At 39.2% G+C, this 25,735-nt stretch overlaps 1 protein-coding gene across 2 annotated transcripts in view; it reads right to left on the reverse strand.

Moving 5' to 3' along the window:
- Window positions 1-25,532, reverse strand: part of CDK8 (cyclin dependent kinase 8) — a 69,179-nt gene extending 43,647 nt beyond the window's left edge. The window contains exons 1-2 of one of the 2 annotated variants that reach the window (XM_031504453.2): window positions 25,341-25,532; window positions 4,938-5,013 (exon numbers count right to left, since the gene is read on the reverse strand). In XM_031504453.2, coding sequence (XP_031360313.1) covers window positions 4,938-5,013; window positions 25,341-25,468 — 204 coding nt within the window. In that variant the 5' untranslated portion in view covers window positions 25,469-25,532. The remainder of the gene's footprint in view (window positions 1-4,937; window positions 5,014-25,340) is intronic. The other variant, XM_031504452.2, reaches the window with a different exon arrangement.
- Window positions 25,533-25,735: the final 203 nt, after the last annotated feature.

Raw genomic sequence — 25,735 nt, forward strand, 5'->3', positions numbered from 1 at the left:
TATTTTGATTTTTTAAAATCCTAAATGTGCAAAAAGGAAGCCTGAATACACAAAATGTCAAGTTGAAAAAAACCCCATATTTCTTTTAATCTTCCACAGTTTATAAAGTAAGTGAGTCTTATGTGATGTCATATGCAAGTCAATATTTATTAGCACCATCTAATTCCAAACACATTGGACATATTAAAAGAGGTGTTACTAAATGTTCTCTCAAAGTCAGGATGTGAGTAAAGAACCCAGATGAGACAGACATTGGATGTTAAGCTGGAACAAATTCTGCTGTCATTTTGATTCCTAAGGATTCTAATTACAACATTTAGTCAGCATCTTTGTACCATTGTCACAGAGCTAAAAACAGTGCTACACTCCATTCACACAAAATCTCTCAAGAATACTCTCTTCAGATCAGTAATGTTGCTGGGTAAGTAATCAGTCACAACTGGTATTTTACATACCATGTTAGTATTAAAATAAAACATTTGAGAATCATTAAACATGCCAAAGAGTCAAATCAAACGTATCATCTTCAGTACTTTGTCACCTTTCACTATATGGAAAGGTTGTCACAAAACCATAATATGCTTCCTCTGATACAAGGAAGACATGCAGTCATCTAAGTGATTTCTGCGTTTCTTGTGGGAAATTGCTTTCACTGTTAGCATAGAAGGGACATGACAGCCTTTATAACCTGAGGAACCTACACTCAACTATTGTTCATTGCCACACAGCTGGTTCAGGATCTCTTCAGGCAAGCTCACTTAGAGAGTTCTTTGTTCCTTACCAGGGGAAGGTGTTGTACAGGGTAAATCCTAGTGTCACCCAGTTTTGCCTTCTGCCTCATTGGGTCCCTCTGGCTGCTGCAGGCTGCAGAGATCACAGTCATCCTTAGACTGGCTATGAAAGAGCCTTTATACCCTTCTTCCATCCCTTCCACTGATAATCACATGGTGAGACACTATTGTCGCCCAGGGCACGGAAGGCCCAGTGTGTGAGAAGGATCAATTACTCTCTAGAGGAGCCTCCTTCACCAAGGTCAGCTCAGGCAAGACCACTCACCAAGAGCACCTCCCTCCTTACTTGCCACGAGGGCTGGGCCTGCTGCTGTGCTTCTGTCTCTGCCTCTGCCACCCTCCAGTCCAGGTGAAAGCCATGGGGATAGTGCAGATGCACAGCTGAGCAGGCCTGCTGCAGAGGCTCTCCCTTTCAGAGGAGTTCTGTTAACAGCACATCCAAAGGATGGCTCAACCCTGCTTGTTCACTCCACAAAATTGCTCTTTTGCCCTCTGGCGAAGATGAATATCCTACGCTCACACTATCACTAGATCCAACACAGAGGACATCATCTTTTGTGATAACAGACTGCACTTGTTACAACAGGAAACATAAAATCCTAGGAATGCCTCCAAGGCAGACCTAAAGAGTGAAAATAACCAGAGAAGCCAGCTGCTTATTGTTCTGTAGTTTTCTGTTCCATCCCGGCAGCCCCAAGGCTGTTTTAACTCACACAAACTGGATATGGTGTTTAAAGGACACAACACAAACAGGAGACAGCCAGAGCACAGCACTGTTCACCTCAGATCTGCACTGTCACTGAAAGCATCTGCTACAACATCCAGCACTTCCTCTTCAGAGCCAAGGCAAAAATTAATGCTATCAGATATTTCTGTTGAGCTAACCAGACACCAATAAATAAATTACATGGAAAACTGGTAAGAAGAAAAACAAACAAACAAACAAAAAAACCAAAACCCTCACAGCTCCCTCAACTAAACAAAACAGAAGTCCCAAACAAAATCTCAGCCTGAGCCAACTCCTCGCTAGCCAAAGGAAACATATGCAAGCAAAATACTTGCAAACCTGCTAAAACTGAATGAAAAATGCTAATCAACACAACACATGTCAGCAAGTGATTTGGTTGCTTCAAAAGCTATGACTTCTGTATAGGAAACTGTCCAAGCCAAAATCCTGAAGCTCTATTTAAAGCCTGGTTAACTACTTCAGCTTTCAACAGCCTTGAAAAATTCTCCTGCTTTGTGAACTGTGAAATAGCATTTGCTGCACTATTCCAGGTGGATAGATTTTAATGACTTTCTTCCACGTGATTAAATCAGAAGACGAGGAGTCAATCATTTGGGCTTGTACATTCTGCATATTTTTGTACAAATCTTCTCACCATTCTCTTTGCTCTCCCATCTACTACAAATTACACTCATGGCGTGCTGAACGTGCAGTTTTTAGTGCCTGCTTAAATCCTCAGGAGTGAAATTGCAGATCACAAAACAGACACCCAGTATAGCAGGCAGATAGCACCCAGATCTAAAGAGAACAAGATATGAGCAGCCAAACATTCAGTTAAAGTTCTGAAAGAGGCAGGATTCACAAATGTTTACCATGGTGGATGAATGGGGCAAAGATAAGGAAAAAAAACAACTCTTTAACTAGCTTGATATGAAACATATTGATTCAATTAACACAGTAACTGTTAACTCCACCAAGTAAACAGATGGTTGAAGAAAATCAAAGTTCAAATGATTGAAGAAAAAAACCCCAAGCAAATCACTTATTTAAACTGAGTTATACATTGAGCTCATCACATAACTGATTCAGGTCTCTAACCAAGTTGAAACCTTTCCCTGTTACACTGATCTCCAACTCAGGTGTCTGCATCAAACAGATGTCTTAAAAGAGTAAGTTATGGGCATTTTTAAATATTAAAGTTACTCAATACTCCAAAACTGAAGTTAGTCATCATAAGACAAAATCCACGGTAGAGCTGTAAAAACAAGAGTTTCACTGGGATTTATATCAAACGACATTCTTCCCAGATTGTCACAGAGTAAAATATACAAGCCACAGCTCTCCAGAGAAACTGAAATGGATATGGCTCATGTGCAAACCAAATCATCCTAGTTCCTCCATGCTCTTAATGCACTGACGTTAATTTGGATAGTCCAGAACACACTGTAACAAAGTCTGGCACACAGACTTTTTAAGTACAGCAACAAATAATTTTATTATCTGTATGTACAGACTACAGGGTATAATACTGCTAGTTAATTCAGTAGCATTTTCACATATGTTACATACACTCGTATCATCAATATAAACAGTATAATTATTATCATCATCAATTTGATTCGTTTCCATAGGAGGTTCATTTGCTCCTTTTATGATATTAATTGATAGAAAGGTGGAAAAATCTATTCAACGGAATTAAAATAAACAACACCATTCCAGAGGGAAAGAAATTCTCCTGTTCACTTCAAACAGCAACATCAAAAGAATGGCAAGAAACCAATTCAAATCCAGAAGTCCATGGTGAATTATTAATTCAACTGCAGGAAAATTCAACAACATTATTGGAAGTCACAAGCCTGGAAGCATAACCAGAAGTAAAGTCAGCTATAGCTCAAGAAATATTGCTTCAGGTTTCTCTTTTATTCCTACAACTGCTTTTGGGCTCCACGCCTCTCTTTGCTCTCAATGCCTGCTTTCTTGGCATCTTTGGTATTTGCACTGTGCTCCCTCCTTCCCTGACCACTCCTGTCCAACATGGGCTGAGTTGTACTGCTGTTCTCTTCCAAAGGCACATGCTGCAGCAGCTCAGAGCAAGGAGAAAGCATCCCTGCTGCCCGCTCCTTTTCCATCAATATTGGGGGAACTTGCTGCCCAAAAGAAAGGAGGCCAAATCTTTCCCACCTGTCAGTCAAGTTAATGACTCTCATAATGCACAGAAATTGAATTACCATCATACACAGAGCATAGACACCTCCCTAACACCAGACAGGCTTCTCCTGCCAAGTTCAAGCAGCACAAACTCTTCAAATCTTTTTAGGTAAATCACTGCAAAAAGACAACAACTTATCCCAAATCCCTCTGAAATGGTAGCTGACATTTCCTAAAAGCATTTAGCCTGAGTCACAGTATTTGGAAAACTTGTGCCCAGGTGGCTGAAAGTGACAAAATTTAGGACCCTGTTTTGTGCTCCTTTAGTTCAGAGTGGATGTCTACAACAGCAGAGGGTTCAGCTTTCACCACTGGACAAAAAGGGCATCTCCTAAAGAATATTCTTTGTGCTTCTTTTTCACCTCTGTTCAAGGACTAATGTTTTTGGTATCACTAAGCCAACTGGAATGTGATGAAGTGGGAATGCCTAGTACTCACTTCAGTCAATGAAAATGAAATGTAGGTGAAGTTTTACACTCTTGAGGAATATGGACTGAAAATAAACTATTCCCTTCCCATACACACCCTTAATTTAGGTGCATTTCCTTTTAGCAAGCAATTTCATTTGAAGCATTTAAAGAACAATGAACCCAAGCAGCAGTAAAACATAAGAACATACAACAGTTAAGCTTCATAATACTGGCTTTTCCACCGTTTCTTCACAAGCTTCTCACAAGCTATAACTAGACTACATTATTCCCCAGTTTCTAACAACATGTAATATACAAATGCAAACCTGAAAAACTAAACGAAGTGTTTGAATAGCATTCATTGTTGTATTACAGCCTCCAAGACATCAACAGTCTCACTTTAGTTTGAAATCTTCACTTAAATAGAAGTTAAAATGTTTTAATCATTGTAAACCAATAAGAACTAATTTCTTTATGAAAAGAACTCAAGTACAATACTAAAAGTCAGATCATATGCGTCATTTGAGTCACTAACGCCAATCATGTTTTTAAACTGCTGCATTTAAATCTAATCTTCCCTGAGGCAGGCAATAAATTGCAACTTAAAAACACTGTCAATTTTAGACAGCAAACATAACAGGTACATAAAATCTTTCATGACATTTGTACTTACTTTATACTCCTATGATAAAAATATAGCACTCACAGTTGAATAATGTGACTGAGCAGATAAAACCCAGCATGCATGAAAATTGATACTTTTACTAAGTTTGTTTGTCAGTAAAAACAACTCTTACTTACTGCTATTTCTCTGCATGCAGACATGGAAATTCCAGTACCTTCTATCTGTTTTAAAGCGTAATCTTTATCATCTTTCCTGTGAAGAGAAAAAGAAGTATGGTTTGCTTTTTTTGGTTTTTTTTTTTTAATTGCACCATGAATTCAAAGTGAAGTCTTCAGTACCATTCAGAGATAAGTTTCTAATTAATACAATTATGAAATTAGGTATGAAATGTAATATGAAATTATATATGAAATTTAATTATAAAATTGGAAATTATTCATCTTATTTTCTTCTAATTTTTCACTAGTTAAATGTCCGGATATCCAGCTAAATGGTAAACCAACCACAACACCTTGATAAGGTTAAAATATGTCTGCTCTCATTAGATAGATTAAATAAAACTTTATTTTCTAAACGCAATGATTAACACTTCTTCAATTTCTTCCTTCTCTTATTAAAAAGAAAACAAAGCAAACAACTAGCACATGCTAGAAATAAGCCTAGGCCTTTATCTCACATAAATGTATTACTCTAAGACACAGTAGGTCTTACCCATATTTTAATAAATTCTTGATCAGCCTAGAACTAATGTCACATTAAAACACCTTTCCTTTCCCCCAGGTACCAAACTGCAAATGAAACTGCCAATATTAATAAAATGTTAGATGTTCTGAAGAATCCAGAAGTGGATACCAGTGGAAGCTATCCCTGTCCCTGACAGGGGAGCTAGAACTAGATGACCCTTAAGGCCCCTTCCAATCCAAACCATTTTATGAGTCTATGAAAGTTTGCTCAGCTTCAAATGTACACACCACTTATAAAAACAATACCGTGACCTCCCCGTACTTCAACCTGTACCTTAGAGTCACTTATAGAAAATGCAAGCCTATTAGTAACTCCAGCTACTAAAAGCAAAATCAGGAAGAGATACACACTGCAGCAAAAGAAGGTACTGAATTCTTCTCATTCTTAGCCTCAAAGATTCAAAGCTTTTAAGAGATGGAGTGCTTGTCCTTCCCACTTCCAGACATCCACAGTATTCCTGGGGGGCATGACACTTAACAGCATTGCTTTAAATATTTCGAGCATTTTTATAGCCTCAAACCTCTAGGTTACATAAGAAGCCTTATTCATTTCTAATGACTCCAGCTTTCACAGCTGTAAAGAGCCACCCTGAAAAAAATGAAATTCAACCATCCTTAAGGCAAATAAAACTAAGCTGTAGTTAAGGACTGGGAACAAATGCACTTGTTTCTTCCAGCTCTCACCATCTGTAAAACTTTGCTTTGCTTTATTCCTACCTAAAATACCCACTTTTCCCTATTCATCACCACCTAGGGAACAGAGGAAAAAAAAGTGGGAAATTAATGGGCAAAATCTGAACACAGATAATGAGGAGAAAGAACAAACAGCAAGCAGACAAGAGAAGGTTTCAGTAAGGGGCCAATTACATGGATGCAGTAAGATAAAAGACAAGAAAATACATAGCATTTGACACAAAAAAAGGGAAAAAAAGAACAGGGAAGGCAACAATAGAAGGCATTAAGAAGCTTCTATGTAATAAAATCCTAAAACTTGCCAGCCTGGAAGAGAAAGAGACAATGCTGAGCACAAACTCTTAAGCGGCCAAGACAAGGTGTTACACAGTCCCCCAGAGGACATACCTCCACACAACTTAGACTAAAACAAGTTGCATGAAGCCCTAAACCAAGAAGCCATTATGATACTAAGCATACAACTGAACTGTGCAACTCATGATGTAAGAATATTACAGGGATCAAAAGCACAAAGAGATTTAAGATCAAATCACACAATTTGATCTTTTGATGATCTTTGGTAATTTGATGTTAAGATCATATTAGCACAAACCCATGGTGGGTAAGGTAGTTATGGACCTCTCCATGAGCAGCTTCTGAACATAACCCCAAGCTGCTTTACAGCAGAGATTTCAAATGCTGCAGAAAGAAAAAGAGGGAAATTTTCACAGCTAAAAATTGTTTTATCCTCTACCTGCCTTAGCAAGCAATGCTATCCAGCTGTCACTCAACAGAAATATGAAGCAGAACGAATTGGACTATAGCTTATTCTCACTGCCCTGCATGCTCATCTACTTAGTTCTGAGGTGTTTGGAGAGATCTCTATTTCAAGAGAAGCATTACTACAGAGCTTCCGTTACATACATTGCCACTGACAGAACAGGGAGAAAAATGGGCCAGACTGAAGGTTCTTCTCATTGCCCTCTTGTTCATCTGCTTAGATTTGAAGGTATTTGAAGGACAAGTCAGTGTTAACATGAGGTACTACCATAAATCTAGCAATATTGCAACAATGAAGCCTGCCATACACTTAAGATTGTTATGAACAAAACAGCCTGGCTGGGACACTTGGCTCGTACTGACATTTAAATGTTAATTACCTAATTGCTCCTGGGAATCACCTACACCCCCACCCAAACTAGGACTGGGATGCAAAATAATCCAGTGGAATCATGGGAGGGGGTTTTGGGGATGAAAAACACCTCAAAATGAAAAAGAGGGGCACAGTGGAGGGGGCTGGATGGGTGTGCTGGTTGGGGAAAAGGGAACCCCATCCCTAGTCTGTGTTTGACCTGTAACCATAACCTGCAGAGGACCAGACTGGACTGGGCTGTGGGAAGCAGGCACAAGGAAGACAGACACTCCTCCTGGTGTTACCAGGAGGAAAGGAGAGGGATAGCTACTGCTGGATCTCGGCAGCAGGCTCTGCACATCCCCCACCCTTCGGCTACCAGTGTGCCAGGAGGAAAGGAGAGGACGGTCTGCTGATCGGGACTGCAGATACAGACTGGACATCTCTTCACCTCCGGCTACCAGCGTGCCTCGGAGATCCCAGGGACAAACCCTGCAGCCTTCTCGCCCTTCAGCACACCACCCCCCTGCCGAGCTGACTTTTTAATAAAGAGCTGAACACTAATAAAGGCATAGACCCTGTTCATTTCAAGATGGTACAACTATTTTTAATTGGTCAAATTTTTGCCAAATTAAATCTGGACTAAAATTTCCATACCAGATGGCATACCTTCTTCGGAAATTTTTAGGGGAAAAAGCCCTCAGCTGTTTCCTAGAACAAAACTGGAAGAACACTCTTTCAGCTGTGTATGTTAACTCTTCCACAATCCGGGCTTCAGTGCTGAAATTTGACAGGCTGGCTTCAAGAATACAGCATTTGGTCTCCTCAAAACAATGAATGAAATCTCTGAAAATTAATCTTCTCACATTAAAGGCCATTTTAAGAGCTGAAATTGAGAGCTTCAAAGCCCAATCTTGCTCTGCCCTCACAGTGACCCAGGGCTGTGGGGAATGAACTGTTCCCTTGCTTTGCTCTGCCCAGGTGCTGCATGTGGGAACTCGGACTAAGTCGCCTCTGCTGGGTCCGCAGCCTACCCACGCAGCCTAGAAAAATAGAAGCATGGCAAAAACAAGGAAAATAAGTTTAGGGATAAAGCACATTTTTCTAAAACTTAAATTTTCTTAATTGTGCTGGCACAATTGAGATACAAAGTAATAAACCAATTCCTAACCCACTACTAACATGTTCTACACTGAGACTGCTAAAATACCATGATTACCAAATACACAACTACCAGCTTTTCCATTTACAGTAGGAATATCCTACTTTCACCTTTAAGTCAAGTAATATTTTCATTGAAAAACCTCATGTAATGCTTTGGGAGCCAAGGGAATTGGGGGAATACTTTTTAAAGGGAGTGGTAAGCAGGAGTGCCAAACTCTATTACCAAGCTTGTTTTACAAAACTTGAAATATTCTGCCAATAGTGAGGCCCAAGGCTTCTCCATGATTTTGGACATGAGCAATTTCCTCCTCTGAAAATAAAGAGATGTTTGAAGATAAAGAGACATTCAAAGACAAAACAGAAGAAAAAGAATGGAAAGAAATCCTGTTTATAAGCATCTTCCACAGTCAACTTTGAGTAACCAAATGGGCCACCTAGCAGGCTGCATTTTAAGGTCACAGTAAGACTCAATTCAACTAAATTTCTTCCTTCTAACAGAGAGCTCATGTTGGGAAAATCTGTTCTCTTCCCCTGCTGCCTGGAATTTAAACATTATTTTAGCAGCTCCTACCAGTAAGCACCTACCAGTAGGCTTAGAGAAGCTGGTCAATCTGCAAACTTATTTTCATACCGATTTATTCTTACTTTCCTGCACTTAAGTATTCTTAGGTATCTTCAACTCTGTGGTGCTCCCCAATAGTAACATGTGGCATGAAAGAAGCAAGAATAAGAAAACTCACTTTGTACACTGCTGCTAACAACAGCAATACTTATTGTAGTCATGATCAAACTACATAACCTTGTGGAAAATCCTCGGAGGGACAACACTAACATGAGAGGTGCAAACTTGGAAAAAATGGTTACCCTCAATACCACTTTGAGCAGACTTTAATGACAACAACAAAAAAAATACCTGCTAGATTACCCTAAGAAAGTATAAAAGGTGTTGCTCTTACAGTTTGAGCAAACTAAATCAAAAAGCTGCCATCTTTAAGAGTTTCAAGTTTTTATTATAATGCTGCTTCTTAACACTGTCGTTTTCAACATTCTATTGAATTTGGAAGTACAACAGCATCATAAGAAATATTTGGCCTCTGGGGGAAACAAAACCCTAATCTGTGCACAAGTAAAAGAAAGGAGGCCTATTACACAAAAGGCAGATTGAAAAAAGAAGTTATTTCATCTTACATACCAAAAATGTCGTAGAAATGTATTGACACATTACAATATATCCTTTATTCAGATCATCAGAACAATTCAAAATTCATCTGAGTAATAAATATAGCAGAATAAAGTACCAAAGTCTTTAAATCAGTGATGATCATTCTAAATTTATGTTACAGTTAAAAATCTCAAATTCAAAATTAACCAGTCACAATGTAGAATTAGTTTTATCTATAAAGAAGGAGATGCAAAATTTGACTGCAGTTAAACATGTGAGGGAAACAGACACTTCAGTTTTCAATTACCAAAGGGAACTCTAAATGCAGTATCTCTTCTACAGAAAACTAAGGAATCTCTTAACTGTTTATGCCTCTTATTCCCTAAAAATAAGAAAACCTGCTAATGAAAGGTAAGCCTACTAATAAAATGTGTACTTTTTTTTTAATTCTACATGTTAAATTATAAAAATCAAACACAATAGCAAAGTGTAACATTTAGGAGACTTGGCATTTTCATTTTGTGGCATCATTCCCTGCCTCTTCTCCCAGGTCACAAAAGTGATAATTTTTGGATTTATTTTTCAATAAATTAGAATCACTCTAGTCATACAAGAGATCCAATGAAGTCTACAGGAAGTAATAATTCAGTTCTTGCGAAGTATAAATGCACAAACGCAGATTTTGAAACTGAAAGATTTAATACTTTTATACTAAATGCCCATGATACAACCACAGCAAACATTTAAATACAAACCATAAGAACACATAATTTTCTAGAAAGCACAGCAAGATGAGGACTTGGTATCCATTCAAATGATGACTTGAGAGAATAGAATTATCTGTTTCCCACAGATACTATCAACACCACATTCGTGCACTAAATCTTGCCAGAATAAGTTATTTATACCAGGAGTTCTAATTGTTTTGCATTTTGTACCTATTAACTACCAACCCAGTGTGTTGGAGAGCCAAGGGGCAAAGGACACAAGAGGCTCAGGATCTCAGTGCCTTCTTGGCATCGGTTTTCACATCACAGCACACTTTTACAACTACACATTCCCAACACTAGTGGCACAGTTCTGCTGAAAGGAAGTAGAGGAAAACCAAATTAGGGACAATGTCAACAAACTGGACACACTCAAGTCTGGGTGACCAGGTGGGCTGCATTTAAGGGTGCTTAACGGTGCTGGCAAATGTCATTGCAAAGCCACTCTGTTCTCTGCAAAAGGTCACAGTGCACACTGACAGATTCCTGATCATTGGAAAAAGGCAAATATCACAACCCTCTCTGAGAAGGGCAAAAAGGTTTAGTGATATTATAGGCCAACCAGCCAAATCTCAGTCTATGAAAAGGTTATGCAGCAAACCCTCCTTGGAAGCTTTAAGGAGAGCAAATGACTAGGAACAACTAGCAAGGATTTCCCAGGGATAAACTGTGTCTCATCAACCTGAGTGTCCCATACAATGAGACGACAGTGAAAAAGCACTGGATGTTACCTTGACCTTAGCAAAGCTTGTGACATGATCTCATCATACATGCAGGGCCAAATGAGAGAGCCTGGACAGCAAGCAGCTGCATGGGGCTGAGCTGCTGAGGTTAATCCTCAACAAGCACGTAAACTGCCTTTAAAACTGAAGAATGCAGTAAAATTTAAATTTACTAAGGGTCATTGTCACAACAGCTGAGAATGAGAAAAGTTTCAAATTGTAAAGACATTTGAATGTATGGAACCCAGCAGTTACCACTGCATACATTTCAATGTACAATGCTGAACTGGTATAACTCTGCAGAATGAGATAGAACAGTTCTGTGAAGACAGAGGCTAACAGTCAAGTAGCAAAAATTATGTGCATCAGTAGAAAATAAATTGTACAGGGAAAAAATGGATACTAGCTACTGGGTACAAGAGCTGAGAAGTCACACTATAAGCACCTGACTTCTGAGAAACACATTTAGGTCAAAACTTGTCAAGCTAATGAGCACACACAGTAAGTCTCATCACTGACCCTGTACCTTCAGGTAATCCTAAAATAAAAGAACAAAATCCTATAAATAATTATCTCAAAAATATCTGAGCTAACAATGATGCAATGACAACCACTTCATAATCTTGTAATTTACTTTAACAAAACCTGCTGGTTTTCATATATCAACACGTTTTTCAATTAACCTGACAAAAAGAACTGAAAAATACCAAGAAGTTTTGCACAATGGCTTGCTTTGAGTCAATGAGTTGCTGCTGAAACCCCTTTTTCATATACACAGACAATCCTGTCCTTTGTGCTAGAGCCCAGGCACTCCTTTTCTGATGGAGAGGAGCTTGTTCAGGGTTTGTTCTGACCTTACTCAGAAAGGTATTTCCAGATTTTTCCTCTGGTACACTTTCTGCCCCATTAATACATTGAAGTGGCCTGCTGAGTGCTCAGATGAACACTGGACTTATCTAAAAACAAAAAGGAGTCATAGCAGAAGTACAGTAGTTCCTATCCACATTTAAGATGACGTTAGATTATCTTCTAACCATTACTTTCTTTTCCCACATCAGCCGGATGTAGTATATTCACATTTGCTAGCCTAAGTGCAGCACCCCCTGCAGAAGTAATTATGATCACTGGAAAAATTCACCATAGCTAAAGCCACATATTTTTCAAAATACGGAAACAATATAAACTAAAATTATGTTCTTCTCTTATAGAGGTTTAAGAAGGACTCGAAAGTTATTTTACTTTTACTGATACTCCATGCATATTATGAATACAAATTTTCAATATTTGATTATTCTACAAATACTTAATTTTACAAGAGCCACTCACGGGTTTTGTCTAGCGAGCACATTCAGTTAAACTGGCTAAAATAAGTTGGACAAAACCAAACCAGACAATAAATATTAGCTCAAATTACTGCTTCTTCATTTGACTGAACTTAAGCATTTTGAAAAATGCAGTAGTTCTATAACATGCATTAAACGAACAGGAAATAGGTTAACATTATCTTTTCTATTATAAACTGTGTGCCACACAACTAAAGCATGACTATTTTTAAAAGTTCAGATTTATTCAAACCCAAAGTATTTAAATGTATTTACAACAAGCTTTAAGTTTATCCCATCATAAATTCCAGCTTGCTCTTTTCAAGGAAGAAATCTGCCAAAAAGGAGATAAAATCCCAGATTTTGTCATGAAAGCCTCTTATATATTAATATATGAGAAAGGATTATGAATAACACAACTGAGACAGAAAATCTGTGGCTCTGAACTATTTTTTTAAAGCATTTCAGCTAAAAAGAGTAGTTTACAACTCTTCTCTCTTCTACAAAGTTACCTGCAAAGAGAACATGAAAATAAAGGAAGATCTCTTTCCAGGAAGAGAAGGGATTAAAGTGCAGCTGGCACTAGTTAATCAGTAGATGAGAATAAATTCAGTTCATCACGTAGTGACTTCTTACCGTATTTGTCCTTGCCACTAAAAGCAGCATCTTCCACCCATTCTAATACAGATGCCAGTATCAGGACCTCTTTAAATTGTCACACACTCAAGAGTGCTCACTCCCAAAGGGGAGATTTCAGACTGCTTCCCTATTTATACAAAATAAATGTTATTTACTTCTTCAACTTCAAATGTGAGATACACAAAAAATACATGAATAAAAATGCATGGAAGCATGTTAAAAAAATAAAAACTAATTAAAAAAAGTGGTGATCAACAGTCTAGAGTCTGCTAGACCTAAATGAAGCCTCTAAGCAATACAGCACTCCTGCAAAACTTGCACATTGCAAACTCAGAAAAATTGACAGAAACTTCATATTTCATTTAAATTACCCTGCTGCTCTCTCCTTTCACTTCTTTTTTTCCAGAGATGTAAGAACAATATATACCTTAATGCTAGGCAGTGCATATCTTGTAAGTTTGGTGGCAAGTTCTAGCTGAATTAAAAACTTAAGGTCTAGCAGCAAGATCATATTAAAACTAGCAGAAGAAAAAAAAATTAGACTTCTCTCTAAGGTAAAATTTCAATAAATTTGCATGGTAATAGTTTGGTTTCTTCCCCTTTTGAAGACATGTACATGATGCACAGAAAAAAAAAGCAGAGGCAAAAGACAGCACATGCAAAAGCAGGGAAAAAAAAGTTTGTGCTCTTCACTGTTCCTATTAGCCCCCTGCTGCCCCCGCCCCCATATAGCTTATCCTGAAAGTAATACTTCAGAATGAGTCTTCTTAACACTTTAACATGCAACTTTTAGAATATGTGCTTTTAAAAAAGCAAAAAGAAAAACCTTTACAAAAGGACAGAAGTATATAAGGTGCACAGTTTATCACTGAAGCTGGTTTCATGGACATGGACTGATTTTACAAGATATCATGTGAAAATAAAAGCCCATATTACTCACCACAATGCTAACACAAAGAAATTAGTCCAGGGGAAAATGCATTAACAGAACTTAATTTATTAAAGGTCTAGCTAAGGCATCAATATTTTTTCCATTTCCCAAAATACTTAGGAGGACATGGCAAGATTGCTGGGCCAGAACAGCATCATTATTATTTCAGATAGCAAGGCTCATGCTAAGAATACTTTCTACTTCAAAATAAATCCTCCAATAATCAGAGCTTTTAGTGGGTAAAGACAAAGTAATTTCCTAAGCTGGAGGAAAAACCATCAACAGCAAGGGCAAATAAACGCAAGGGCTTCTGAGATGGCTGATGTGGTAAATGGCAATTACGGATTCCCTTTTTTCCTTTTGTTCTTAGATTTTTTTTTTTTAATTAACAACTTTTGCCACAACATGTAGTTTGGCAGGAAGTTCAAAGCAACCAAGTAAATTCAACAATGCACTGTACATGTGGTTCTTCTGATCTAAGAATTTGCTGCTGTCAAAAGGAAAGTCTTCTCTCAACATCTCTGCTTTGCTGCTCCCAGCCAAAAAATTCCCTCCCTTTATGCCAGCTCTGATCTGTGCCACACTCCTGCATTTTCCTAAGAGTTAGCTACTTCTAAAAAAGAAGTTAACCAATGTTAAGTAAGTTAACGAACATGAGTTAGCTAATTCTGTCCATTTACAGTAGGGTACAAGGAATAGCAAAACCAGAACTAACAAAGTATGTGGTAAGAGCAAAAGACTGCAAAGGAATGAGTAGAGAAGGGAGGTGGAGGAGGAGAAAAAGCAAGATACCACTTGCTTCACACCCTGCTTTCTAGTGGTAAGACTGCAAGAAGAATGGCTGTCCATAAGTCAAAAAACAGAAAAAAAAGGAAAAAAAAACCCCAATAAAGCCCATCTTGCCCATAGGCCTGCAACTAGCACCAGCACAAAATTTCCACAAAGCAGAGAATCCCTGGGATTTGGTTATCTTTTCCTCTCTTAATACACAAAGCTGTAACTTGACAGCCAGCCTAAAACCTAGGTTTTAAATCCACACAATTATGAAGATCATTCCTATGAGATTAGCTGATGGGCAGCAGACCCCCACTCCAGACTCAAAGCTCCACCATGGTGCTTTACTAAAGGTCATGGCAGTCCTACCAAGTACTTTTAGAGGAAACAAAACAACATGTGCCCATACAAATTATCTCTAAAGGAAAAGACTGCTGTAATTCATCTGCACTTTCCTTCTCTTCTCAGATTGCTCTTAAGTCACCTCAGTATTTGTACCACTTCAGAAACTAGAAGCTGTATAAAGAGAGCACAGCATTTCAAAGCATCAACAACAAACTGGGCTAAAGCACAGGTGTACACTCCAGAAAACCGTAATTTCATTAGGTAATTTCTATTTTTGGTCCATTTTTTTTCAGTAGTCAAATCTATGACATTACTTGGTTTACCCAGAAGAAGCAACATATTTGTTGCTTTAAAAAAAGCCTAACAGTCAAAAACTTACTACTGCAGGAGCTACAAGTCCACAGATTATATCTGCTTATTTATTTGCCCTTAAGGGAATTCTCTTTCAGAAATGTATCCAGTCACTGAACAACTGTTTCTTCTCAATGATACTCAAGATTTTAGAGACTCTGACTGTCCCTTGCTGTCAAAGACAAAAGAATCCTTGTCCATGGGAATGACTGAAGTTTTCACACAGTACTGCTCCGCATTTCCGAGTATTGCTGTTGGTTCTGTGATGAAGGGATTAGAAGGACTTACAATACTGAAAATAAGACTTACAGCAACAATGGCACTGTGCTTTGTGCTCCATTCCACTGCTAGCAAGTTCTGTGATTCTCTCCGCTTTTTCGCAATTGTTTGCATTGAACTGGCAGTTTCATGGAAATGTCATTATAAACTTCACAATTGTTTTCTTAAACGATAATTAATTTGTGTGTGTAAAAAAAGGACCATTTTCCCAAACAAATAGCTCCACATCAAGTAAAATATGTTATTGGAAGATCATGATACTCAGGGTAAAGGCATCACGATCAGTCCTTGCCTTCAGTATCCCAAGTAACAACACTTATCAGCAAAGCTCCCCAATTATTTATGGCAAGTGATTTCCAAACAAAACTTCTGAGTAGCACAGATTCCTGGGAAATACCACTAATGACTTCTCACCATTATTTCAGATCTCTAACTTCTCCATCCAGAGAAGGACCATCTCTAAATTCAGCTTTAGTCTCTGGTAGGAGCTTAACAGGATGCCTTTTGAAAATATAGTTAATATTACATAAACTGCATTGTCTTTAGTCTGTATATTAATTCCATTGACGCATTTTAATAGACTTACAAAGTGCTGAATGTGTTTTGCAAGACCCTACTCTCCATTTCAGCACCTATCATGGGACCACTATCTCTGCTTTTGGGTCACCTTATCAATTAGTAGTTCCCACTTTTCCAGAAAGTCCTTTCAAAATCTCATGTCACCACTGCCCCTTTCCAGTCTTTCATAACTGAGACTATTTAAAGCATGGGGTTATACTTTCTGGTTAGAAATTTGCTCTTTCTGATGTGCAAAGATATCTCACCTTGACAACTGTCTGCACTCCATGAATACCTAAGTTTGAGACAGATCCTTCAATCACTGTCTTCACTGCTAATCCTTTAAGTTATTTCATAATGTCTACATTCACTTAGCTCCTATTTCTTTATTCATCATCCACAGAAGACTTAATTTTTCAAAGAACATATCCTCATTCCCAAGGGCTTCCTTTATTCTACTATTTCAGCATGTCACATTTTTTTAATTGATAGGTTTAGAATACCTATTCACCCTCAGTCACTGAAAGCCCAGCAAAACTTCAAAAACTGTTCCCAGTAGCTTGCAACACTTCACTATCTTAGCTTTGAAAGGCCATCTCCTCCCACCACCACCACTCATATTTTCAACTGAAGTGGTACTTCAAGCAGGTTTGTTTTTTTTTTTTTTAACCCTCTATATATTTGGCATACGCCAGGAGCAAAGAACAGCCCATTTTTGTCACAGACAGTCCTCAGTAGTATTGGTTTGCATTTAATCTTACCCTTGGGCTGGGTCCCAAGTTGATCCCCCCTCTGTGCATGCCCTATCTGTTTCACTAAGTTACTACTCAATACCATGAAGATTTGTCTTGGCATTCCTTCCTGCCCAGAAGCACCCACCTAAATTAAATGAGGCTTAATAAGCCATTCCTTGCTGTATTCTCTGCTTTGCAGCCTCACTGATCCAACACAGCACAGGCAAACAAGTCAGGCAGATGTAACTGCAGCCCTAATGATATTGTTCCCCCGCCCTTACACTCTACCCACAGACCTTTCTATGTTGCAATAGCTGGTCTTTTTTTAATGTCTTTTGGTATCTGACACTCTTCTGGCAGAGTCACATAAGCTTCCAGTTGGGCTTTCATACAATAGAACTAACATAACAGTGAATGGCACTGTTAGCATGTTTAATTGCAAGGGGTTGTTTTGTTCAACCTTGCTTAAATAGGATTGATGTTCACCCAAAAAGAAATGAGAGATTTTGAAAGCCAAGCTGTTCAAGTACAAAAAGTTAGATAAGATTCAAATTGCAGTCAGGGATAAGTTTGCTTCCTTGCTGTCTTCAAGTCCCCACAGGTAAAGCTTGCTCCAGTTCCTTTGATTAAGCTCCATACCTTGCACAGAAATTCTGTGAGAAAACACAGTTGATGAAACCTGACTTTCCAAGGCTTCATTGTGGGATTATCCAGTTATCTGAATGCAAATTGTAATTGGAAGTACATCTGAAGCTAGGGCTCCCCAGTCACAGGGTAAGGCTATGCCTCCCACCGAAAATGTATCTTGGCCAGAAATACAAAGTGGAATCAGGAGTTTTCTGCAATTCAGATCCTTTTGTATTTCAAGTTCTCAGCTGCACTTATTTTTCACACAGACAGTAATGAATTGAGTCTTCATTTTTAGAGCAACTCTCAAGTGTCCTTTATTCAAATGTCAACATCTTGTATGCAAGGTGTTACAAGCACACAGCAGAGCTTTCCCAGAAAAACAAGCAGATTGTTTCAGTGACCTTTAGCTGTGTTCTTGCCTGCTCACAAAACGTGTATTTTTTCAAGGATAATTTTAATTTTTGATGTTTAGGCTAGCATCTGTAGTTGAGAAAATCATTATGCTCTCTTGAACATTTTGTCCTTTAAAAAGTATCTGTAGCTTTAATCATAGCTTATACAGTTCTTTTCCTGCAAATTCTAAACTGACTGCACAATATGCTTTGCCATACTACCACTTAGCACTCAAGGTTGTTAAGAAGCTGTTGAATAGAAACTGTTTTCTGAACAGCAGTATCTTTTTGCTCGAGTATCACACATAATTTTACAAGCGCTCTTTGGCATCCAAATATTCTTATGATTAAGTCAGTCTTTCACTAGGATATATAAAAAAAAAAAACAAAACAAAAAAAAAAAAAAAACACACCACCACAACAAACCAAAAAAACCCCACCCATGCAATAGGGCAACATCAGTAGAATCCTCCATTAAAAAAAAAAAAAAAAAGAAGACTATTAAATGGTATATCCAGCACTTTTCCTATATAGGCTGCTAAGGACTTCATATGCTTCTGTATAAAATTCAATATATTTATTGATAAAATCAAAGAATGGTTTAGGTTGGAAGGAATCTTAAAGATCATCTAGTGATTTCCAAATTCAAGCAGCTATCTCTCAAATGGGAAGCCTCAACACAGAGAAGTTAGCAATTCATTCCCAAATAGCCTAACAAAAAATTGTAACTATGAATAAAGCTAGGGCTGTAATCCCAAATGTGCTATTATGGGGCTTGACAAGGTCTCAAAAACCATTTGTTGAGCCTTGGAGGAGACAAGAGAGAACAGCAGGCTATCCAGGCAGAACACAAAACCCTCCTGAATGATTATCAGCCTGCATGTAGCAGTAACATGCAGCATTACTTGCCAAGCTCAAAAAGAAAAGATGGGGAACGGTGTGGGGAGAGGAGCATGAAGATACAGCACTGGGAGGATGAAGCCTGAAACTGAAACTTTATTCACATCCACTCACAAAACACAGGCTCCTCTACTCAAGATTGCTTTACAGTAGGAGGCTACCAGAAAGAAAAGCAAGCCTTTTGTTAGCAGCAGTGTTCTCTGACAACCTGCACCTCCTGTACAATCAACACCCTCAAAAACTAACCCCTGCTCTCCAATGGAAAATCGCACACGCATGACAGCCACTCCATGCGCCCACTATTTACATATATTGCTGTAATTTGAAAATCCAGAATCAAACTACATGGAGACATTTGGTGGGGTTTTTTTGTTGTTTTGCAACACTACTTTCACAGCCTCTTCTCTGTACTTGTCATAAGCTTCAGGTAGAAATGAAATACCAACTCGCCTTTGATGCAGGGTATGAAAAAAAATCAACACCTCTGTGACAAGTTAACAAAAAATCACACCAAATAAGGTCCAAAGGCCACAGCAGGACTCTCGCAACCACACGACCTTAAAAACCTATAAAGCCTGGAGCCACGTAACCAGGTGAGAAGGGAAGGAAGAAGATGGAAGACAGTTAAAAGAGTGGCTGACCAGAAAATGTAAGAGCACAAGACTTTATGCAATATGGCATGCCTACCTCATTATGTAGATACAGTTTAATTAGGAACTTTGTAACTACTACAGTGAAGGATCCAAAAGAGACTCAGGGCATATATTTTAAGAAGATAATACCACATATTACATATATAAATAAAGTTTGTGGCATTTAGAAATTCCACACCATTGTTGACAGGAGTCAGAAGCCAAAGGCTTGCATGCCAGCTCTGTGGTTCTCACCACCTGCCTGCAATCTCCACCAACTGCTTTGGGTCAAAACAGTTGAAATCAACACACAAACATTCAGCCAAAAACAACAACAACAAAATCACCAATAAGAGAAGACAAGAGTTGTCTGGAAATTTATAGTGAAAACTAACAGCATGAGGTTCATGATACAACTCCTGTAAAGTCTCCATACCAAACTAATCAGGAAGCGTCAAGTCCAGCCCCACTGTTTCACTTCTCACCAAGTAAAATTTTAACTCATTACCTCTACTTGTGGCACTCCCGAACTCTATGTAATGTGGGAAATTGAATTGTAGAAAATTCTCAAAGCCAAGAAATGCTCATAATGTATTATAATTAGAAAATAGTAATAGCATAAATTATAACATCTCACTCTTCGCATGAGACTAAAAATAGAATAAAAGTTTTTAAAATGCCTCTCAGTTACCCACCTATAAGTCAAAAGGAGGCTTAATCTGACATGCACCTCTCAGTAAACATCAGTTTGATATAGACCTTGATGAAGTAAGTGATTACTTAGCCACTGTAACTCAATCAATACACCCTCACAAACACAGACAAACTGGAACTAATCTGCTAACCACATTATGAACAGCCAGAAAGTGGCTTAGTGTTTAAAAAAAAAAAAAACAAACCAAAAAAAAAAAAAAAAACCAACCAAAACTCAGAATTCCTGAAGCAAGCAAAAGCAGGCTCTTCTGCATCCATTCCAGAGCTTGGCCTGATATCTAAGCAAACATCTTAATTTCGACAGTTGCAACAGTCAGAACACATTACAATGGTCAGAAGTGACTGGTTTTGACAACATTACAGTACAGACACTATGCTGTTATCTTTACCCTTTGACAATGGGTAATGCAGTTTATCTATGCTACAATAATATATTTTATGTTCTCCGGAAACATTCCAGGTCATCCATCTTCAAATGCTGTGAAACAAGAAGAGCACAAGAATCTTGCACATTACCCAGTCCATTCATTATTTTATCTAACTTAAACAGTTCTGCTTTCTCTATTTTCCAAGATAAAGATTCCTCATCTCTTCCATTTCTCTTTATACAAAAGTTTCTGAGAGAGAATCAAAATTCTTGCAGTATCCTTTTAATTGGTAGGTAGAAACTATGACATACCATATTAGAGATTATGCAACCCAATAACTTACTGTTCATCTACTAGATTTCCACCATTCTATTTCTTTTACAACTCATACAGACCCTCAAGGGGAGAAAAAAGTAGATTAGATTTGACTGCTTGAAGCATGCAAGATGTATTTTCATAATGCCAATTACAATGTGTCAGTAGGTTCAAATTAAAAAATGTTCCCCCACCTACAGCAATATTTCCAACACTGAACTCTAAATGCTGAAATTAGGGAAAAAAAAAAAAAGTCTAATTCCGCTTGTGTTTGGGACCAACATCACTTCTCACAGTTCCTGACAACAACTAAGACAGCACCAGTTTGCTTAAGTGTTGGTTTCCCACCTTCAGTGTCACCACTCAAATCTCTTTCCAAGAGATTAGGAAAGCTTTCAATAAAGCACCAGGAGACATTTTTACAGTTCAAGACCCTCAATTATGTAATTTTTTTGCTGTTGTAATTAAAAAGTTAGATACTACCTAACAGGGACATTCAATAGTTTCTTATTCTCATCCAAACCACATCCAATAAACAGGAAAAATTAGTATTTGGAAACACACCAAATTACCACTGAAACAGTCGGTCTTCCTCCATAGAATAAACTTCTCTCTCAGATTTCTGACTATAGCTGTACCATAAAAAGGAAGAGCCAAGAAAGCAGTGCAAGACCAATCCCAGTAAGCTTGGGACCACCGCTGGGACATTACCACGTGCTCAGCACATGGTGCCAGTCCCAAGAAGGTCTGCACCTCCTGTGCTGAACAAGCTGAGCAGCCAGGCTTGCACAAGAGACCCCAGTGTCCCGCCACCTCAGTCTGCTGGTGACTGGCACTCAGCTCCTAGGGAGCTGCAGAGAAAAAAAGTAAAAACAGTAGATCTGCATATCAGTTCAGCAAACAAAAACTGCTGCCATATTTTCCAAGTCCAGCCTAAGTCAAATAGGTAGATTTTATAGCTGGGTTCAGCAGTGTCCCTGAGGGAGCACCCAAATGGCACATAAGGCAACTTATATGCAAGAAATAACTGACATTTTCTGGTCCCCCAAAAAAAAAGTAAACTACCCTACAAATACTAGAGATGAGCCTCTTTACCTGAAGACTGATTCTCAACATTCCATGTCTGTGTACCCTTCCCATTAGAGTAAAATGCTTCTTTGTACACCTTTCTGGTATAAAAATAAAGCCCATCAATACACAGATTTTGCTCTAAGCAGGTTTTAGAGCCCACTTCAGGTACTGCATAGATGAAAAAGAGACCATAATTCAATAAAAAGCCAGAAAGATTCAACCACATAGACAGACCACAAACTTAAAATAGAATAGGTTAAAATAAAAACTCCAGAATACCATTTTGCTTCAGGCAGTGCATCAGATAGGGCTCAATTATGATGCCTGACATTGTCACTCAGCTGATTTTGTGTTCAGTTGGGTCAAGTTTGGTAGTTAATATGTGAGAAACGTCCATGGAGCTGTATCTGGTGATCCTCTGAGATAGACCAGTAGAGACCCCAAGCCTCACCTCATGGCAGAGGGCACCGCAGGGCTGGACTGGCTTTTATCTTGGAGCAAGGCATGAAAGAAACCCGGGTTACACTCCCATCTGGTCACCAGCACACATACTACAGCACATCTCTCCTGCATTAGAAGGATTCTCACTCCATCAAGATTCCTGAAAGACTGTCCTCCAGAATATTCCTGTGTAGTTCAAGTGATGCAACTAACTTCCTAGGACTAGGATACAGAGCTGCTATCTAGTTTTCAATTGCCTTACAGCACCTCAGAGACAGCTGTAAAACCTGGAAAGCAGTAAAATAAAAAAAAAAAATGGAGGCAAAGACTGCAGTTGTACTACAGACACTGCTCCTGGTATTCTTGAACTGGGTTTTATCACCAAAGGCCTTAGAAGATACATTTGCACGAACTGAGCTACTAAAATTTAGTTATTTTCGTGATCCTTCTACCTCTTAGTCATCCATAGTAGAAAACTTCATTTAAGAAAAAGCTGCACCAATACTGTTAACAAAATATTTGCAGTCCTGCAGGCCACTCTTCAAAGTACTCTAAAAATTACCATGCATATCTTAGAAGATTTGTGTTATTTAAATTAAGAATTAGAATCATGTAGCAAAGTTTAAAGAATGCTTGTAATTTTAAGGGAAATATAAAAAAGAAAGTTTGAGTTCTATAGACTATAGAAGCAACTAAAAAAATGATTGATCCATCACTACTTAGTATTTGGGGAATACTAAAACAATGCAAGAGTACTTTTTGAATATATGCATGTACTAATAAACAAATACTGAACTCTGTTGCAGGTACCCCCCACCACAGGACATAACATCCATTCATCTATTACTACAGCTTCAGGAACATTAAATGTCATTATTTGCTTCTATGCTTTAACTGATTCCCTCTGGATAAAAGCATGTAAACAAAACCTTCAACTTTAATCCTAATTCCACCCTTGTAATTTAAGATCACATATGTACAAATGTATCACAAGCTACAAAACCATCTATGGATGCTTCTATTTTACATATTTTAGTGACTATCCAAGGGCAATTACACAGGTTATTTAAAAGAAGAAGTTTTCAGAAAGCAGAAAGGCAAATGGGAAGCATTACAGAAAGGGATGGGAAGCAAGGCACTAAATGAACAACAAAGCAAAGAAAAAAGGAGACAATATATATTGCTTATCTTTTTTTCCCCACAAATTTTAATAAAATACCATACCTTGATTTCCCCACTCACCAACAAGAGTGAAGATTTAAAAACATATACATCCTACTGTAAAACCACCTTTGAGCAACTATCAATTTTTAAAGCAAATAATTCAAATTTTTCCTGAAATTTCTCAGAACAGCACTACCACCAGCATTTTTAAACACTCTCTCCCAAACAACATCAAGCAGACGGATGATTTCACCAGAAATGCTTCAGCAGTATGACATGCTGAATTCCCTACACCTTACTGCAGTCCAACATGCTGAACAGCTGCAAAGCTGCCTGACATAAACATCAGAAACGTAGCCGTATCTTTCAGTACCTCGACTTATTTTTCATATTACAGATCTCGGTATGGGCATAGAAACCAGGGCTAGCTGTATCAGCAGCGTTGGTACCTGCATATAAAGAGACTTGAGGCAACAGCCCATCACACTTACAACTGGTTTTTATTTCCTTTTGCCCTCCCAGAATAGAAAGGAAAAATTCTTATTTTGCCCAAATTCTATGAATGGCTGGAGGGATCTAAATATAAAAGTTCTGCAAAAAAAGCAGTTACCTGACTCCTACCATCAAACAAACTTCAGGCTAAAGTAACTGTGCTGCAATTAATATCAGCATATTTAAGACAGAGACGAGACAACACAAGGTGCAACCATTTTCATTACAGCTGTTCCCTAGGTAATAGCCAGAGCATTTCCTTCTAGAACCAAAAGCTTATGTAAACATAACCAGATCATATTTTGGCCATGACTGACCACTGCCTGCTTTAAAAGTTTATTTATCCGATGTAAAAATAATAGCCAGAATTTTAAAATGCACCTTATCTGAAAGACAGTATAAGGAGCACCACTGCAGTGAGACTTTAAGAGAAAGACTAGATGCAATTCAAAATTTAGGACCTGCTACAGGAACAACCCGTGCCTCTCCCGTTTCTCCTCTCCCTACTTCCTATTGTTCCGCTGTTCAGCAAGTGATGCCATGTCACGGAAGAGGGAAACCTAAATGACACTTTCATTAGGTCTTTCTTCAAAATGTTTATACCAGTAAATTAATTTACTCAGGTCTGTAACAAGAACTGGTCATACACAAAAGGTGGTTTAAAGCATTCTAAAGCCCCAAAAGCACGAGCAGACTTTGGCTTCTGAAGCAGCCAGCAAGACGACCCAAAATGGTGACTACAAGTAATAAATCATATTTTTTAAAAAGGCATTGTTAAAAACAACAACAACAAAAAACCAGTTATATGAAGCCGATGATCAGGCTGAACAGTATAAGCGGCCACTGATATACTCATAACGAGAATCCATGAAGGGAACGGTTTCCCTCGGGCACGAAATTTGTTTCTGCAAGCCCAGCCGCTACCGAAACACGACTCCGGTACAGCGCCGCGGGGCTGGCGACGCTCGCAGTCACCCAGGGGGAACCAGGCGCCGGCCGGCCGGGCTAGCGCGGGGCTCAGCGGGCGGGATCAGGCGGGCCCGGAGGAAGGACGGCACTAAGCGGGGAGCGGCGGGGAGGCAGCCGAGCCTGTGGGGCAGAAGGCGGCCGGGGGAAGGAGGGCGCGGGCGGGCCGGGGTCCCGCGCCGCTCGCTCGCTCACTCACCCGTCCTTGCGCTTGGCTTTGTAGACGTGTCCGTAGGTGCCCCTGCCCACCTTGCAGCCCTCGTACTCGAAGAGGTCCTCCACCCGCTCGCGCTCCCCGGTCAGCTTCACCTTGAAGTCATAGTCCATCTTGGGCGCCCGCCGCGATCCGCCGCCGCCCCCGGCAGCCGCGCCCCGCCCCGCCGCACACACCGGGCGGCGGCAGCAGCAGCAGCAGGAGGAGGAAAAGGAGGAGGAGGAGGCCCCCGCGCCGCCCCGCGGAACATCCAGCGGCGGGGCTGCTCCCTTCGCTCCGAGCCGCAGCCCCCGGCGCTTCCTCCCTCCCTCCGTCCCTCCCTTCGCCCCACGCCAGGAGCGGCTCCGCCGCCGGTCCCGGGCGCGCTCTCGGGGCCGCGC

Source organism: Lonchura striata, chromosome 2 (genome assembly GCF_046129695.1).
Source record: "Lonchura striata isolate bLonStr1 chromosome 2, bLonStr1.mat, whole genome shotgun sequence".
In the NCBI taxonomy this organism is placed as follows: Eukaryota; Metazoa; Chordata; class Aves; order Passeriformes; family Estrildidae; genus Lonchura; species Lonchura striata.